This window comes from Leiobunum rupestre, chromosome 6 (assembly GCF_980474605.1).
Source record: "Leiobunum rupestre chromosome 6, qqLeiRupe1.1.hap1, whole genome shotgun sequence".
NCBI lineage: Eukaryota > Metazoa > Arthropoda > Arachnida > Opiliones > Sclerosomatidae > Leiobunum > Leiobunum rupestre.
In genome coordinates this window covers 18,988,673-19,008,470 of record NC_143389.1, presented here as the reverse complement: position 1 = coordinate 19,008,470, position 19,798 = coordinate 18,988,673, and the positions used below count along the sequence as shown (strand labels likewise).

Here is a 19,798-nt window from a genome sequence, read left to right as displayed (position 1 = left end):
GTAAAACTAAACCTCTAGACTAGTTTAAACTGATTAACCATGTCACGCTATTAATATTTAGTATGTTTACTGATATTAGACATTTTATATCGATAAAAAGTTAAAAACATTAAAAACCCTTAAAAGGTAATTTATGTTTTAAATTTTTATTTTTCCGATTTGCGGAAAATTTTCCGGAAACTTTTCTGGAAAATTTTCCGCATTTTATTTTTCCGGAAAATTAACAACACTAGTTTTTGTACATTAAGTCGCGGTGGCATCCTTCTATGAGGTCGGATAGCTATAAAGTGCTGGTAGTTCTGGACAAATTTCATATTTCATCCTGGTGAGTAATGAAACTTTTACAGAGATATATCTGTTAATAATTTTAACAATCTTGCTTGTCATAGATTTGACGGTGCAACATGGTAAAGGAATCTACGTTAAAGGAGTTCGTAGGAAAACAGTACATTTCACAAGAATTAGTGGATTTCGTAGAGAAGGAAACCATTAATCAATCCTCAAACAATCTATCCTGGACGAAGTTAAGAGTAAAACGATTAACAAGTTTGGAGTCATTTTGGCTTGTAAGGAAAATAAATTTCCAACTTCTATACTATAGTGGATTTTATTTTGCATCCCTCAAATAAAGAAATGTTCCTTTATATGATTTCAAACCAGGTACTTTTGAGAAACCTGTGATATTTTTAAACAAGTTCAAATCTAGGTTAGAGTAGAATAAAATGCTTGTTCTTTAATTATCAGCTCTTTACGAGTCATGGTGAAATTATTAGAGCAATATTATTTAAGGAGACACACGATACTACATGACTAAAAGCATTTTTTTAAAATAAAACGTTATTTCTCTTAAGAATTAATATTAACATTATTCTTAAGAAAAATAATTTCTTTTTAATTATATAAAAATTACTGTTAGTATCTCTACTTAAATAATGTTATTCTAAAAATGCTTGTTCCTTTAAATTATTTTAAACAAGGTATTTTACCAAAAACAGTGATGTTTTAGTGGCATAATTCCATCAAAAATGTGAAATCTTTTCCCTCTTCCAATAACTCTCTCTACGTGTATCCATAACTCGGCAATTCTACGCGTTGTAATAATTTCCTTTTCTAAAAATGGTGCTTTACCTTTTAAAAAAGGTGGCAAATTTAATTTACAATTTTTTCTTTAAGAAAGTCTTCGATCAAAAAGCCCTTGTCAACAACCACATTTTCATGCTCATTGAGTAACAATATTAAATTTGATTCACTTGTTATGGCTTTATCGGAAACTCTCCTTCCCCATGCCTCCGATACCCAGGCGTAATGCCTACTAATAATTTAATAGTGTTATGTTGTTTGTAGTTAGATAATGTAAGGTTGTGTGTGCTTAATGACGTTGAGCGTTCTAAAAACATTTCTGAACATTCAATGATTATGCGCGTGTTAGGGTACTTTAAATATCCTTGGGCATATACTTGTCCACTAAAGCTTTAGAAGGAGACGGAAACAAGTCCTTTAACTCAAGTTCCATTAATTAGATCCACGTTTGGAACATATCAGAGAAGGCGGATGTTGAAATGTTGAAACGATCGGAGATATCTTGAGCGAATAAGCCTACTTTCAGTCTCATCATGACAGCCGAGAATTGATCCAGTAATGGAAATCTTAATGACCTCTTCCTTGTCACAGGAGCCGTCTTCTTTTTTTCTCTTTTGAATGTCATTATTCAGCTTTATCCCTTAAAAAACTCATAATCTTGAAAAAAGACTTCCAACTATATTCATTGAGACTTCATTTTCACTCGTGATTTCACTTTCTTCAGATAAAGTTTCACTAGGAATTTCTACATGTTTCACTCGTTTCCATCAATACAGTTTCACTAGTTTCTTTAGCGCTAACACTTGTATACAGTATTATCATGAAAACCCAAAGAAACACGAAGTCTTTTTTGGTATACCAGCTTATTAGCGAAATTCTTATATTCTTCTTCCTAAATGTAAAAACATGCATTAATAAGAGAATAATGGAAAATGGCAAGGCTTATGGAATGTCTCAAGATTGAAGTAATTTGAAGGCATAGAATTGTTAATGCTTACCTTAATTTTGGTTCTTTTATCATTCCTTATCTTCCTACGATGTGCTAGTTGCAATTTTTCTTCTGAAAGCTTGATACTTTTGGGCAATTTTAACTGGGATCCCAGCCTGGAAACCCTGACACAAAATGCTCGCTACAAGTTCGCGAATTTAACAGTTGGAGTAAAGTTTTTCCTGTTCATAATTTTTCCCCAAATTTTTATTCTAGCGGCTGGAAATCGATGGAATTTTATATTTGAACTACCAAACCTGCTTTTGCAGCTCACATCGCTACACGATACCATTTCTTAAGTTCAGTATTTATAATTGAATTTGGTTATCTAACATCTGCCCTAAGAAAAGCCTTACGAAAAATCTATCAAGCCTGCTATAAGAACCGGTACTACTATCTGCGCATGCGCGATTCATTGCCCCATTTCGCAGCTAAGATAGATCGAACTGGCTTATAATTTGTCGGCTCGAGATGCGTGCGTGCAGAAGACGCATAGCTATGGGCGAATCTGCCTCCAACAATCTTTTCAAAAGTTCTGTTTGAGTTGGCAAACTTTGGTTCAGTTCGCAAACTTTGGTTGAGTTGGCAAACTTTGGTTCAGTTGGCCAACTTTGGTTGAGTTGGCAAACTTTGGTTAAATTGGCAAACTTTGGTAGAGTTGGCAAACTTTGGTTGAGTTGGCTCTCCCTCCAATAAAAGCTCTTCGCTACGCCCCTTTAACTATAGCCTGAAGCCGCCATAAAACTTGGTTACCTAATTAATTTTGTCGGAACCCCTTTCATAGCTCTGAAGGTGTTTGATTAGTGCCATGTCAAAGATACTATGTGTATACATATTTTATCCGGTATTTTTTTTGGGCCCCTCCTTAGGGGCCCAAGCCCCTACAAAACAATAATTTCGGACCGCATGAGGGCTGTTATTACTGGAGATAACAATTCGATATCGGGGAGAAACACTGTCCAATGGACCAAATTCGGGCCCCGCAAATCAGAACGGGCCCCAGTAACTTGTACGGGGCTCCCCACCCTCACTCGTCAGGCTTAATTGTCCCTTTTCCTAGCTTAGGGTATTTCCTACGTTAAAATATCTATTTAAAAAAATTGTTTTATATCAACCTATTCAAAAGTTTTTTAAACATTTTATAGATTGAATAGTCAAAGAAAAAATCCATTGAGCGAAATTGAACGTTGGTCGAAATTGAATATTGATCGAATTTGAACATAAATCGAAAGTGAACGTTAATCGCAACTCAACATAAATCGAAAGTGAACGTTAATCGAAGCTCAACATAAATCGAAAGTGAACGTTGATCTTAGTTGAACATTAATCGAAGATGAACGTTGATCTTAGTTTAACGTTTTTAAGTTGTGAAAAACCTTTTTGGTTACCATTGCAAAACTAAAGCCCATTCTTGTCCACCCTTTTAGGGATTTTCAAGTTACATGAAGGTCAAGTTACCACCCGAGTTTAAACAAAATTGGAGGTAAACACATCGGTAGTCTCCTTGTTAGTTGAACATTAATCGAAGATGAACGTGGATCTTAGTTGAACGTTAATCGAAGATGAACGTTGATCTTAGTTGAACGTTAATGGAAGATGAACGTTGATCTTAGTTGAACGTTAATGGAAGATGAACGTTGATCTTAGTTGAACGTTAATGGAAGATGAAAGTTGATCTTAGTTGAACGTTAATGGAAGATGAACGTTGATCTTAGTTGAACGTTAAAGGAAGATGAACGATAATCGAAATAGAACATTGATCAAAATTGAACATTAATCGAAATTGGATAATGATCGAAATTGAACAATGATCGAAATTGAAAGTTAATCAAAATTGAACAATGATCGAAATTGAAAGTTAATCCAAATTGAACAATGATCGAAATTGAAAGTTAATTCAAATTGAACAATGATCGAAATTGAAAGTTAATCAAAATTGAACAATGATCGAAATTGAAAGTTAATCAAAATTGAACAATGATCGAAATTGAAAGTTAATCGCCACTGAACAATGATCGAAATTGAAAGTTAATCAAAATTGAACAATGATCGAAATTGAAAGTTAATCGCCACTGAACAATGATCGAAATACCGCTAAATGTGATTAATAAAAAACCTCTACCGCTGTTGGCCCTTCTTATTGCAGATTTTAAAGTCACTTCATAATGTCACACCAAAGTATTGAAATACAGACACAAGTACCCAAGTTACGCGTCGAAATTTCTCGAAGTTAGGCCTTCGTTCAATATGTTCGACGATATCAAAATATTGAAAGAGAACTTTAAAAGAACTAACCTCCCATTTCAGAAAGACTGAAATTAATATTCACGAAATTTTCGGTACTCAATTAGGCTAGGAACGTTTCTAAAAATTGCCGTATTTAATTTCGAATTACGACTAAGCACTTTCGGTTCGTTTTTCATCCCGACGCCAATTATTCCGGCCGTCAAAATACGTACGATAGTGGGCCTTAAAAACGCGCGAAAAATCAGCGGGGTTACCCATCTTTTCGTCGGTCGGCGTGCGCGCGCGAGGCTCCCCGCAATGTCAATGCGGCCATCTAGCGGGCGAAACAAGAGAATCGAGTGATGTCAGAGTCAGTCAATAAAACAACGCGGCGCGCGGACAACTTTGGTCGCGCTGTCATGGGGTCTCTCTATCGCAGCTGAGCGAGGAAAGCGCGATGCTGCCGGCGAGCCAGCCCAAACATTCTTTTAGAACTGACGTTTAGTTTGCCACGATTCTCCAGAGAGTTCGGAAGTTGGGGCTCGCGACTCTGCCGCCGTTTTGCCTCTCAGACAGCACGCTTTAGATGGCACGTTCGATCTCAGAGCGAGCGAAGTCGCCTCGTTATCAGGAAAATGCCACGGAAAATCGCGCTTTTTGGCGACTAAATTTGGATTAGAAAAACCCATTTGCGAAAAGTTTGTCGCGAACGATAAAGCAGGGACAAAGTTGGGCCCGAAGCGCGTTCACTGTCAACGTGTTGAATCGCCGCTTTATTTAAATATATTCAAAAAAAAAACTGACGTTGTTTTTTGGTACCTCTTCAGACGCGAAAATAACTTTGGTTTTCTTTTTCGACGGGTAAAAACAAAACGCAATCATTTTCCAAGTCCGCGACGACAAAATATGAATCACGGATAGAGATGAAATATTTTGCCATGGTCCAGCTCGCCTTAAACGGACGAAGGGTTATGCTCGTCACTCTTTTGGGATTAGCCGTTGGCATTCGTCTTCAGGAGGCCGCTGTCGAAGGTAAGCTCAGCCGCCACCAAATACAACCTGTTAATCTGCATGTGGCTTTTTGTTGACTAGTTCCCTCTCTCTCTCACACACTCTCACTCTGGCTGTTTTGCGTCGCGCGCCTCCCGTGTCTCGTCATCTGAGATATGTCTGCCGTACACTTTTGCCTTTATGCATTTTATGGCGTTTCTCTCGTAGTTTTAGAGGTAATGAAATATTTTGACGATAGCTAAAAAGTAAATCTACATGTTTTGGCGGTAGTTGATTTAGTAGCATGACGTCTTATAGTTATGTTTTGACCAATATTGCATTGGTGGCGTAACCCTGTTAATAGTATGATTTCACTAAATTGGGGGGACACGGGTAAACTTTAGATATGCTGAGACTATATACGGAAATAAGTTAAATAAAATAGATATTTTATAAAGTGAAATAAGTTAAATAAAATAGATATTTTATAAATTGAAATAAGTTAAATAAAATATATATTTTATAAATTGAAATAAGTTGAGTAGAATGTTTTTTTTATAAATTGAAATAAGTGAAATATAATGTTTTTTTAATTGAAATAAGTTAAATAAAATGAATATTTGATAAATCGAAATAAGTTAAATAAAATGTTTTTCTTTTATAAATTTAAATAAGTTAAATAGAATGGATATTTGATAAATTGAAATAAGCTAAATAAAATGCTTTTGTTTTATAAATTGAAATAAGTTAAATAGAATGGTTTTTTTATAAATTGAAATAAGTTAAATGGATATTTTATAAATTGGAATAAGTTAAATATAATGTTTTTTTATAAATTGAAATAAGTTAAATAGAATGGATATTTCATAAATAATTTAAGAACAAAGATAAATATTTAGTAAATTACAAAATTAATGCGACTCGAAAAACGGTTTAAATTCAAAATAATATAATATTTAGAAATCCATGGTACAATTGTTCTTATTAATTAAAAATATTTTGTTGAAGCTAAAATTGTGAAAGGCTAAAAAATATGTTTGCGTCATCCAGTTATTGGATTATAGAAAAATAATTATCTGGTAATGGCTTCCTCTATGAAAAATGCAGCTAAGACGTCGCGGGTATGGAAAAAGTCATGATTTTGGAGTATCTCCTGCACGCTTAGATTTAGGAGTTGAGGAGGACCTGCTGAATATCTAATTTAATGAAATTTCATTAGGCTATTATATTAAGTGCAACGGTGATTCGATGCTCAGCAATAAATAATAATTCTTCCCGTCTGGCCGCTTCCAACTAATTTCATTTTATACACTACGCCTAACTAGGTCCATTCCTATATTCCAAAACCATTTCCAAATTGTAATATATTTTAAAGAGAGCGATATAACCATAAGTATATAGATATAATTAATAATATAATATTATATATTATATTATATTATATATATATATATATATAAATTATAATTAAAATAATTTCTTGGGAAACGGTCAATGCAATTTTTACAATCAGGTTTAAAACTAAGATTAAAACTTATAGTTCTAAGTTGGAAAATATCCCACTCAGAAAATTACCGAGGTCTTTTTTCCGGAAATTTTCCATATTTTCCAGAAAAAAAGAATAAAAATATGTTTTCATTCCATGATTATCCAAATATTGTTTGCAAATTTAAATTTCGCGGCTTTTTTGAAATATTTTTTCGAATCCAAAAGTAAAACCTTTGAATTTTTTGTTTTTCCGATTTGCAGAAAATTTTCCGCGATCCGGAAAATTTTCAGAAAAGAAGTGAAATATCATATTTATCTACTAATGAAAATGGGTTTAATCTTATTTTCCCAGCAGAGTCCGAACACCCCGAATATTCACCGGCGCCATCTACTAGCGGTGGTGGATTCGGAATTCAGGCCTATTTGTGGTTGTGGTTTTCTTTTTGTATCTCTAGCGAAAAATTCTGACTTAATTTTCTTTTCGAGGTTTCGTCTGCTACACTAGAGATACACTTTGGTTTAAGGGCAGCAGATGGACACCAGTTATTTTGGTCGCGGCCTGGCCATGATGATCATTAAGATTTTACGTATATTTTCATAAAGCCATAAGAGCTGTAATAAAACCGAAAATTAAATTATATAGATTGTTAAGGTCTATGGCTCCGCTCAAAAGTACTTGTCTTATTATGGTTTCCTTTCAATTCTGAAACTGTAAGATCTTTTTATTTCTACGATTGCATCATAAACGAATTAAATACGGTACTGGTTTGAAAAATCAATTCTTTATTAAATTGTTCCCGGCTCGTGCCCTTGAAATTATCCGCTCATGTTCCAACTCTAAAGAGATTTAAAGAGGTAATTTAAAATAAATATATTTCTGTTGTAAAAATGCGTTTTTTGGTACCATTTCTCTGGAATGTAATCGCGAACGTCTCGACTGATTTGAATCATTTGTCCGTGTTGCAAAGTGCAAACGTAATCCATTCTAAACGCATTTGTCGGATTAGCTCTAAGAATTACCGAAATAAGCCAAAGGGTGGTTGGAGCATTAATTAACGTAGAATTACGTAATTTAATTTACAGGCACGGACGACGGGTTATCATAATCTTAACTATCCTTTCGTTGATAAATCTGTAACAAATCTCATCACCATTTGAACAAAATTTCATAATGGAATGGCAATTGGTTTCTATATTAATAAAAGTGCCACGGAATCATTTAACAGACACTTTCGAAGCTATTAAAAATTTAATATTTGCAACATGATTGGACAATAGAAATTCGATCAAATGATGACTTTGGTAGAAGGCTTAGTTCTTGAAAGATCTATCCGTGTTTAATGAAATCGAAATTGTAACCAAAAACGTGAAAGCTTGAAATATTTTCGCTACAGCGTAATTCGAGTATTTTTTGACTTTCGGTTCAGCAGCCCTTCTATTTCGTATCTCTCAATCTTCTTCTTTTTAATTAAAATGGACGGCTTTAACTTCTTCCTTACGCATTTGAAGTTTTTCTTTGATGAAAGACGGTGGCGTCACCGCAGGAATTCACAAAATGAAACCGATAATTAAACTTTTCGGCACCGCACGGCTGACGTCCATTACGTCATCTTTTACACTTCCAAATCCGCAATTGGGAACAATTTTTAATCTTCTACTTCAAGCTATTTTCCTCGGCACATTTCACTACGCTGTAAAGACGAAAAAATGGAATATAGGGTTATCGTAAAATTACACCTCTGGTAAAATCTTATAATCAAAAGCAAATAATAGATTCAATATACTCCCACTTATGTAATATAATTAAAATCACAATTGTACAATCGGGTTGAATTGTCGCATGCACCTTTTTTTAGTCTTAATATATAATATGTCAAAGGTTCCCGTCATGGCTGTACGTGCAATTTGCATGAAACCAAAAAGCCCCTAAAAATGGGTTATATATATAACATTTAAACTGAGATTACGCAAAAATTATAGCTCGTACGGTAAATTTACATAGAAACATTTTTTATGGTAAGATAGTGCCTGGCCATTAATTTGGTAATATATTCTATAGCTCTGTATTTTGGGGGCTTTAAAAAAATCGCGTGTACAATCAAATGATATAAACTTTTGACACATTATAAATTGAAAAAAAGTTGCGTGTATGTATTATGTATTTATTGAGTAGTATGAATATATATTATGTCGCGCCGAAATTGTTTTCCTTCAGAAACGTATTTTGAGAAACAAATCAGCGTGAGCTTTCGAGGGTACATATTTGTAGTAGTATAGGGAGATGTATCCTATTAGTGAGGGAATTACCAACATTTTGCCCTTGAATATAAAATACTTCGACTTGAAATACCTCAAAGATTAAGACATTTTTCGCAGAAAATGTCCATTAGGAAAGCTTATTTACAAAGTTAGCTTAAGTGTATATTTTACACTTTGAATCAGATGTTTTAGAATTATATTTCAACATGCATAAAAGTTGGAAGTAACCCCAGCTCTTAATTACTTACCAAATACTTTGGACCAACGTTAGAACTATTTGTTATCGCAATTGGGGAAAATTCTTGGCAGTTATATGAGCACATATTATTTTATTATATTACTTGATAGTCCGGTATAACTTTAAGCTTCGTACAAAAAACATTAATTTTTCTATTGCTGCTTTATAATGTGCCAATTGCAATCGAAGCTCGAAGAAATCCGGGAAAGCGTCATTTATTTAAAATAGCGCAATTTATATCACATTTTATTCTACCTATCTTTTGCTACTTTCACTGTGTAAAACACCTCACTATTGAAGATACAATGCTCTTCATCGTTGAAGGTACATCATGATATTGTACTCTTCATCGTTTAACATACATCATGATATCTTACTCTTGATCGTTGAAGGTACATCATGATATCTTACTTACTCTTCATCGATGAAGGTACATCATGATATCGTACTCTTCATCGTTGAAGGTACATCATGATATCGTACTCTTCATCGTTGAAGGTACATCATGATATCTTACTCTTCATCGTTGAAGGTACATCATGATATCTTACTTACTCTTCATCGTTGAAGATACATCATGATATCGTACTCTTCATCGTTGAAGGTACATCATGATATCGTACTCTTCATCGTTGAAGGTACATCATGATATCTTACTTACTCTTCATCGTTGAAGGTACATCATGATATCGTACTCTTCATCGTTGAAGGTACATCATGATATCGTAGTCTTCATCGTTGAAGGTACATCATGATATCTTACTTACTCTTCATCGTTGAAGGTACATCATGATATCGTACTCTTCATCGTTGAAGGTACATCATGATATCGTACTCTTCATCGTTGAAGGTACATCATGATATCGTACTCTTCATCGTTGAAGGTACATCATGATATCGTACTCTGCATCGTTGAAGATATCCAATGGTACTTGTATGTTTAAAGATGAAAGACACAGTGGAAATAACTTAATGATAATTGTTAGCTTATCATACCTTTCATCGGGTGCAGTCTGACTGTAATAATTTAGCATCAAAGTGTTCAATTAGCAGAAAAAGTAAATTGTTTCTGGAGATCACAGTAGAATCAGGGTAACGTAGTGTTCTCTTTTACGCATCAAAATATAAAATTTCCTTTTGGTTTTATATAATAATAATAATCAGCTAGGCTACTACCCAAGGCACCACCTTGGGCCCAAGTCATCAAGCGACTTATTTAGAACCGTCCAAGAAGTGGACGCCCAAAGAAATCAACGGCAGCGGAAGATAGGGAGTAGGCAAGAAAGGGTCTCGATTGGAAAGATAAATGATGGCTGGGATTTAACTGGAGTTCGAATCTAAAGAAACTCGGTTTACGAGGTTGTCTCTCATTATATAAAACCATAACTGACATCGAGATGCAGAGGATTTCGACGTGAAACGTTTAACGATAGCCTAGAGATGTTTTCGGCCAAATTATTTCGTTTTTGAACGTACTGATATTTAGCCCGGGTGATTTTTTTAATTAATGCTATATCAAAAGCCTATCATAAGGTCCCCATAAGAAAAGGTCTAGGCCAAATATTTGACGATCACATACCCGTTATTCACGGGTAGATATTCAAAATCTGCACCTCCTATGGCTACGTCCTCAACTATGCATTTCGGAAATAGATTTCCGGGAAATGCAATATGAATGCGCGCAAGCCTGCGCGAACGTTTTTAAATGTAGGACCAAGCGGGTGAAATCTCCGCCGCGAGCCCTTAGCCAAGGCTTTTTCACAATTTATCACTTTAAAACTTAAAATTAACACTTATCTTTGCAAAATGATTCATCAGAACCTAAAACTGCGGCTATTAGAAATAAGAGTTGTGTTTCTGAAGGTATTTTTTTTCCAAATTTGAGATTTAGACGCGTTTAGTGTGTCATTTATCAACCCGAGCGTGGCTGCTCTACCAAGTAAGATAATATTTTAAACGTAGAAATGTTTAAAAAGAAGATGTCGCTACTTCCCTATCGTCGTACGTTAATTTTCTTCTCGCATGGACAATGCCTTAAACATGGGGCTCTATGCTAAACCTTTACTTATGGGGACCTTCTGATAGGCTAATGGCCATATTAATAGTATCATATTTATGGGATGTTTAAAGTTATCCGAAGACGTAGGAATCAGATGATGTAATCTCCCTGATTTAAACGCGATTCACAAAAGTTAATTCAAGATTTATTCCTTAAAGGGCAAAAGTTGCGCGTCTTAATGGGAAGTATACGGATTTTCTACAATTCCATATTACTATAAGTATCCGCAATCTATTGCTTGGAGAACGATAGCAGGTATGGGAAATATAATATCAACTGAAGTTTTATATTTAATATATATATTTTACTGGCTGTTCCCTTGGGATTTATTTCCTGCAAGATAATTATACCCTGGACACACTGATTTCCGAGAATTTTTGGAGTGGCCGCTTTTGTCTCAACCTCATAGAAAACATATGGGCAAGAATCACTTGTTAACCGAATAATTTTATATTTCCACTTTATTTTCTGGATTTCCCGATATTTCTAAAATGTTTCTGATATTTCCTGTGGATTTCTGGATTTTCATAAAATCTGTAAATATCTCGTTCTTTTCGATATTTACAATATTTTTACGGATTTCCTATATTTTCTATATTTCTTGTGGATTTCTGTATTTTCAGAAATACTTTTTGGTATTTCTCGCTACTTGTACACCAAATTTCTGAAGCGGCTAGCCTCTTGTAACCAAAAATAGACCAAAAATATTTTATAATTTTCGTTTTTTAACTTTAAATTTTATCTTATATTTAGATGAAGCCCGGCGTTTTAAGGAATCTGAGAGTTATAGAGATGTTAAGTGCAGAGCTGCTGGCTCGCGTGGCATGAAAGGCTTGCCACCATTCTAATACGCAATTGAATCCGGCCACCGGTATAAAGGCATCAAAAGTCGCATGATGACTTGGGCCTAAGGTGGTGCCAAGCTGATAATTGTTTTAACCTTAAAACAAAAAGCAATTTATAGGGGTACAATAAGCTTGTTATCAAGTAGGGTGGTTTTTTAACTTTGAGCGTCAGCTATAGAAATTTCTTGTAAAAATAAACGTTTTTATGTCAATATATATAGTGACGAAACTTTAAATATTTCATACGCTTAGCTTAGTTCAATTAAAACACCTATTATTTATACTTTGACGTGTTACCATGACACTGGATCTCTGCAAGCAGCACCATAGTCGAATGAAATTATAAAAGTATGATATATGAACAAGAATGAATTAACGGTAGCTGAATTCATTTATGATATGAATATATTATGAATGTATGAAAACACCATTCATTCGAAAATCGGTTTTTCGAGTTGAAAGATAGAAATGGTAAAATCAGGCCATTCTGCATAAAAGGTGTTTCTTTCGCCCAATTACTTAACGAAGTCAATCAAAGTTGGAGATTTTTGCGGTAATCCCGAAGGAATGTTCTAAATCGAGAAGACGGATCTCATTTGAGCTGAGGACTAGCTCCTACTTAGTCTCTGATTTTCCCGCGCTCGGGAACGATAGATATTTCTTCCGGAATGGCGGAAAAAAACCTAGTGCCCGAGTTGATAGAGTTGGCCTAAGCTTGGTTGTTCTTTCGAAAACCGAGAAAAAGACCACCTTCGCTAATTTGTCTTCCAACCACGGCCCTGGTCTACAGGGGCATTAGCGTTCTCTAATATAAACACGTTAGAATTCGTGTGCCAACTGACCCCCGCTCGGGATTTTGGGGTATATTGAATATGTATGGCGTGAGTCTCTCCGAGATAGATGCGCCCGTGCCACTTGTCGAAGGCCGCCCTAATTTAAACCTTGGCCTTTTTGGGAAAGTTTATAGATTTCATTTCCAACTTCTATGATCCCCGCAGCCTGCTTCAAATTTAAAGCTCATAGTATTTTATCTACCTTGCTGTTTACATTCCCCTAATACAATTGATTTGAATAGTTGTCAAAATGTAGGAAAAATTTAGATTTGTTCGTAATAGTGTCAAGTTTAGCGTTTTAGGATTTCCCTAATTCAACAAGAATTGTGAAATGGAAATAGCTCCACAACCGATGATCGCAAAGCGATAATAAAATAACTTTCTAAATATAAATCCATAACGCTAAATGGGCGTTATTCCTATTTCCCTCAAGCGGCGATTTTCGGAAGCTGGCGTGTGGAACATGGTGAGGTAGACGATATTTTACCAGGGTAAAATGAATATGTATGGCAATCATGTTTTCCAGCGACTTATTAACAGGGTTGACATCAATGTTCTATATCAATGTTCTATGATAAATAAATAATTTAGAAGGAAAAATGCATGGCAACCATGTTAAAATAGCGTCTGCTTCACCATGTTCCACACGCAAGCTTCCGAAAACCGCCGCTTAGAGCAAATAGGAATAACCGCGATTCGAAATCGCGAGTTTCAGCATTCTAACAACGTATTCCAACTCGACTTTTTCCGTTTTCCACCTAGATGGCGCTTTTTTTCGCTTAAAACTTATTGTATTTGACAGAAGTTCGTAAAATAGCAATGGCCTGCAAAGCAATAGGTGAAACTATAAAGTAAATTTGGTCTTAACCAACTTCTTAAAATGGGGAAACAAAATCACGTGACTACCATATTACAGCCAACTTTGATTCGGTAACTCGTTGTTCATAGTTGGCCGTGCGACGGTAAAGGAAAACATTATTCCTTCCAAATACTGCAGTCAGCTAATTAACTTCCACCTATTTATTACAAGATGTTTTAAATAATAATAATAATAATTAGACAATTTAGATGAATTGATCAAAATTTAAACCGCAATTAGCAAAATAAAATGAATAATAGTTCGTATTTCTTAGGATAGATGGCGCTGCAGTTCTTCACAAAGTCAAGTGACTACCATCTTTTCAGCCCCCCTGGACTTTATAGTTCCACCTATTGGTTTCTTAGTCTTACCTACAGTTTTTGGACGCTCCTTTTAGGCAAAACTGCGTTGTTTAACCCTTTCAAATCTTGCAATGAAATCAGCCTGTTAAAATAAATAAAAACCGTTATTGGCGAGTGTAAAACACATTGTCGCTTTTATTGAAATTAAAATCATTTTCAAAATAGATATTTACGCGTGAACTTTCAGGTCATGGTTCGAATTTTAAAATTCTTAGTTTTAAATATCGAGTTCGAGATTCAATTACCGAACCTTTTGTGAATATCTCCGAAGTTAAATGAAGTCCAGACAACTCAAATCAATTATTGCGTATCTCTTATACTTCTAGTTCGTATTAAGTTTTCCTGCTTACAAATTGCTAAAGTGACATTTGGCTAGTTTCTCGCGTTTTACAACTTTAAGTTCATTTATTATTTGGACCTAGTGTAGGATTAAAAGTGACGGCGAACTAGTTCAATTAGGAAATCCGCGTTTAGGACATGTCTGCTTATTCATCATTATCATGAACTTTAGAAAATAGTGATGAAGTTGAATAGGTGTAATTTATGAAAGGTGAATTGGAAATACATTTCTTAGTTCTTCGTAATAAAGACAATAGTATATTATATTCTATGTTGAGACGAGTGTTGAGATGATTTTAGCATTGTTTAAAATCCCCTCATGCTTGAAGAGTGTGGTCTGTCCCTTCCTAAAACCTAAATCTGTCTGGTGTCTCAATGGTTCTCTAAAACTGCCACCTTCCGACGCGATTGAAGCACACGACGGTGACGTATTTCCTTCCCCCACTGTCGTGCTAGAGGGGATTATAAAATTATTATACTACATTACATTACTTTACATTACATTATATTACATGTTATGTATTATGTATTATAATGTAGATTATATTCTGTATTATAATGTAGATTATATTCTGTATTATAATGTAGATTATATTCTGTATTATAATGTAGATTATATTCTATATTATATATGACATTCAGAAAATATAGATATAATTGTGAGTATATAATTTACATGTATATCTTAGAGGTAAAAGAAATAGCTGTAGTCATGTACTATAGAGATAGATAGCGCCTAAACGTAAAATAAATAGCTGTAGTCATGCACTATACAGATAGATGGCGCCTAAACGTACAAAAAATAGCTGTAGACATGCACTATAGAGATATATGGCGCCTAAACGTAAAATATATAGCTGTAGACATGCACTATGGAGATAGATAACGCCTAACCCTAAAATAAATAGTTGTAGACATGCACTATACAGATAGATGGTGCCTAAACGTAAAAGATATAGCTGTAGACATGCACTATGAGATAGATGGCGCCTAAACGTAAAAGATATAGCTGTAGACATGCACTATACAGATAGATGGCCCCTAAACGTAAAAGAAATAGCTGTAGACATACACTATGAGATAGATGGCGCCTAAACGTAAAATATATAGTTGTAGTCATGCTTTAAATAAATAGATGGCGCTCCAAGTAAGAGTAGGGCGTTCCGGTCGGGTTTTTGTACAGTTATTGAACGGAAAGTCTCTAGAAAGGAATACCCACGTCTTTTCCTATACGCTTCTGATAGTGACTCTGTATTTGAATTCCTGGTCAGAGTCCTATGTTTTGGAGTGTATTGTACGCCCAAATAAAGGAGAGACGCGACTATTGTAGAAAAATGTAAAACATCTTCAGCTATAACCTGGGCGGGAGCGAAAAGGATTCCACAATATAGGCACTTGAGCCTCGACCAGGCTCGATACTTTTCCGATAAGGATTTCCAAATATTCTCCGCTATCCCTTTATGATTAAAAAATAAAATCTCCGATTTTGCGATAATCAAATATATTCGCATCGAAATGGTCCCCGAGCAAAATTCATATTCGATTGATGTGATCCATTGTGAATCTTTTAAACTAGAGCTTTGTGAAATAGTTAAAGGATTGCATTCGAGTATTTACTTTTAAACCTTATACTTTTTCTCCTATAAATGGTAATATTCTACGTACACATATTAGATCAGTTACTTATTACCTTGATTTAAAAACAGCATTAATCAATCTTTACTTAATCAATCTGAAAAGTTAATACCAGAAGTATATAATATATCTCTTACGATATAAGTATTTATCACATTGTACTGCTAATTTTATTAGGAAAATTGAACGTTAACGTAACAAATCAGTTACTGATTGGTTACTTAAATCTTACGTCATTGGACGTGAACGGAGCATATTTCCGGTGACACTTTTCCTCCCCCCCTCGATGCTCGTGGATCATTCCAACATAGTTATTCTCTCTAAGTATTAATCTATGCATTCTTGCCTAAACTAAAATAACCATTGAATAAATGGAATTTATCAGTAAATACCATTACTAAATCTATACTAAATTAAATATTTGCTCAAATCTAAAGTTACCAAAGAAGCAGTCTAGAAAAGTAATGCCAGAAGTAAATAATATTTATATTTAGAAAGTAATTTACATGACCTTATTCTACTAATGTTATTCGCTTGAAGGCTCCCACTAATTATTTTTAATATATTTTGGATCACAAAATGGTTTGGAGTGACATACTTAAAATATTTATTTTCTTAAACTGTTACGTCAGGATAAACGGGTTTATAAATAAGTATAAATATCTCTAAATAGTGTGATCTTTCAGCCGTACACGTTCACGGTTTTGGAAGAAAAATGGTGTTTACTGAAAACTGCATCGAGTGTGGCCCAGATGGCACCTGCTCTCGTAAGAGATTTATGAAGAAATGCTGTTGTAAATCATGACATTAGTGCGTACGGGTTAAATTCTTCTTTAATGACAAATAAATTGAATAATGGTCAGGACGCGAATTCGACGTTGCCGGAATATTTTTCCATTTAAATGGAGTATTCTGTGTTTTGAAAATTGGAGCTAGTAACCGCGGGTGATATAATTTAATTTCCAATCCCCTTTTCAAAATCTGCACTCCGGTATATTACGATAGGAGTTTTCCTCAAGCGTCCACAGCGAGCTGTTTCAGTTAAACTAGGAGGACCGTCAGCTTCCGAATTTTGCGTAAAGAGGTAGGAACAGAATCTCCAGCGAACCTTTCACTCTAAAAGACAATCAACGGCGCTCCTAGCGGGCGGCAAAAACGTGAAATTCGTGTATTCACCATCGAGCGTCCTACTTTATACTCCCTTTTAGGAACCGTTCTAATGCTTTTAAAAGCGACATTCCGTCAAAATACAAGCGCGTTACCAAATTGATTTGGTGCACGCGGTAAATCCTATTGAAGGACGTAGTTTATTTTGCAGATTTCGTTAAACGTGTTTAGAGGTTTATCGCAATTAAGAAAGCAATTTTTTAAATCTATCCTCTCAGGGCGCGGTAATGGTCAGGGCACCATCAAAGAGCCTTCTATCTAATCCATCATCCCTTCGCTTGATTTACATTTTGGGGGCAAGCGGGGGCCGGGGCAGCCGTACAATATAATTCGGCCAAACACACATAGATGCCGGAAAATGATTTGGTCACTTTTAAGCGGATTAAAGCATTTTCCTCTCTCTCTCCTCTCGTTTTAAATTTAATATACGAAGTTTGTTTGTGCCGGCGCGGCTCATACTTAGGAAGATAAAAGGTAAAGGCTGTAAAGTTGGTGGATATGGTTTCGCTCCGAAGCTCTGACGTCCACGAGTGCCTCGTGCTAAAAGCGGGTTTCCCTCTGCGAGCCCCTAATTAGTTTGGAAACATGAACCCTTTTTCCAGTATCAAGTTTCTTTGGCCAAAATCTTCCGGTCGGGGTTCGTAAAACTTTTGACGTCGTTGAAATATATTAATAAAGATTATTATTATTTTAGTTTTACGTTTAAAGGAAATTTGTTTACTTAAAGAAGAAATAAAAAAAGATTAAGGAAGGTATTATGTAAAACGCGAAAAAGTAAAAAGACCCAAACTAATCTTTATTTTTAAACAATAACGCGGTTCATCGAACGATAGGCCTCCCAGTAATATAGAACTTAATATTAACGAAAGAGGTTTTGTTCGTTAGTCTTAAGTTGCATGTTCTCCCGGAAGATCTATCGATCGATGTACCGCGTTATTTAATAATCGGCCAGGCTAATACTCAAGTCACCACCTAGCGACTTTTAATGCAATTTCATTCAGGTGGCCGGCTTAAATTGCGTAGGAGGATGGAGCTTAGTTTTCCCAAAATGGTTGATTTTTTATAACGTCTTCGAGTTTGTATTTCTCATACTACAATCCAACTGTGATTCTCCTAAATGTGTAGGGAAATATAAAATTATCGTCTGAACTTAATCTGGATTACTTTTGCGGTTTTCTATGTGCAACACTGCGACTCGTACAGTCGTAACCAATGCGCAAATTGGATTCGAATCCCGTCTTTTTTTCCATAATGCTCACCACTAAAAACACGAATTCATGAGATTCTAATTTATTGACCGAGCTATTGAAACTAGCCAATCGGTGCATTTTTGGTGACGTTTTGGTGTAAGCCCAAATTAATGGTTATTGTAGCCATAGTTTTTATTTAAATGTCCCACCCTAAACTCACCCATCCTTTTAGTTGCATAGCGGATTTAACTTAATTATTCTAATGCACTATCCACAAACCACACTCACTCTTATAAAATCGCGCGGCAACCGAGTATTTGAAATTATTATAGAGTAGTTTCAGTTCGTAGCTTTGGCTATGGCCACCATTTTGTGCGGGATTTTTTCTTTATGGGAAAAAGCATAGGTGTATAATCTTTACGAGGATACTTTTTATCTTTAATAGAAAATATTTGTGGCGTTATACGCGGATTGAATGTATTGAGTTCGTATTTAGTTAGATTCGTAGCTTCAGGATGTGGCCGTAACAATGGCCGCAACGCGATATATCGAAAATCGAAGTGAGCATCCCATCTCATCGTTTTCGCGCTAAACGGGACGCTGAATGTAATATATTAGGCAATATGCCTTTGGGCTCTTCTTCCTTCGACAATAGGTTATGCTAAAACTTACGAGTTAGTCAACAGCCAGAGTCGCTTTCAAGAATGACGACAAACAGCGACTCGGTATAGTCTATTGATTATGAAACATCCTGTAATTGTCGGATTTCATACCTTTTTGCCTCGAGGCATTTCAGGGCCTCCAGGGACTTTAGCGACGCTCTCTTAGAATCGCTGACTAGGAGCCAATTTAGATTGAAAGAGAAGTAATATGTCACAGGGCTTTATAAATATGCGTTGACAACTGGCCACTTTCGTTGATACACATTCTAGTTATATTTTAATAGACCAACAATTTTGGATTGTAGACCATTGCTCGGTTTTCATTCAATATACCGTTAGTGATACATATTTATATATCGTAGGTTACGTGACGATAGTATATCTAATTTGGACTAAACTATGTCTTATATATTTATTATTTCGTACCGACGTGTATTTTTAGACCTTTTTCCCTTGAAATTTGATATTTTCCGGGTTTAATTTTGGAAAATAACCTTGATAAGACCCGACGTGAAATAGTTGCCTACCATATCTAACCAAACCCAACCTAACCTAACCAAACCTAACCCAACCTGAAC

General features: G+C 35.2%; 1 protein-coding gene across 1 annotated transcript in view; it reads left to right on the top strand.

Moving 5' to 3' along the window:
- Window positions 1–4,838: 4,838 nt before the first annotated feature.
- LOC149939902 (lachesin-like) overlaps window positions 4,839–19,798 on the top strand; it is a 106,250-nt gene continuing 91,290 nt past the window's right edge. The window contains exon 1 of the mRNA XM_090177329.1: window positions 4,839–5,326. Within this exon, the coding sequence (XP_090033455.1) occupies window positions 5,218–5,326 (109 nt within the window). The 5' untranslated portion in view covers window positions 4,839–5,217. The remainder of the gene's footprint in view (window positions 5,327–19,798) is intronic.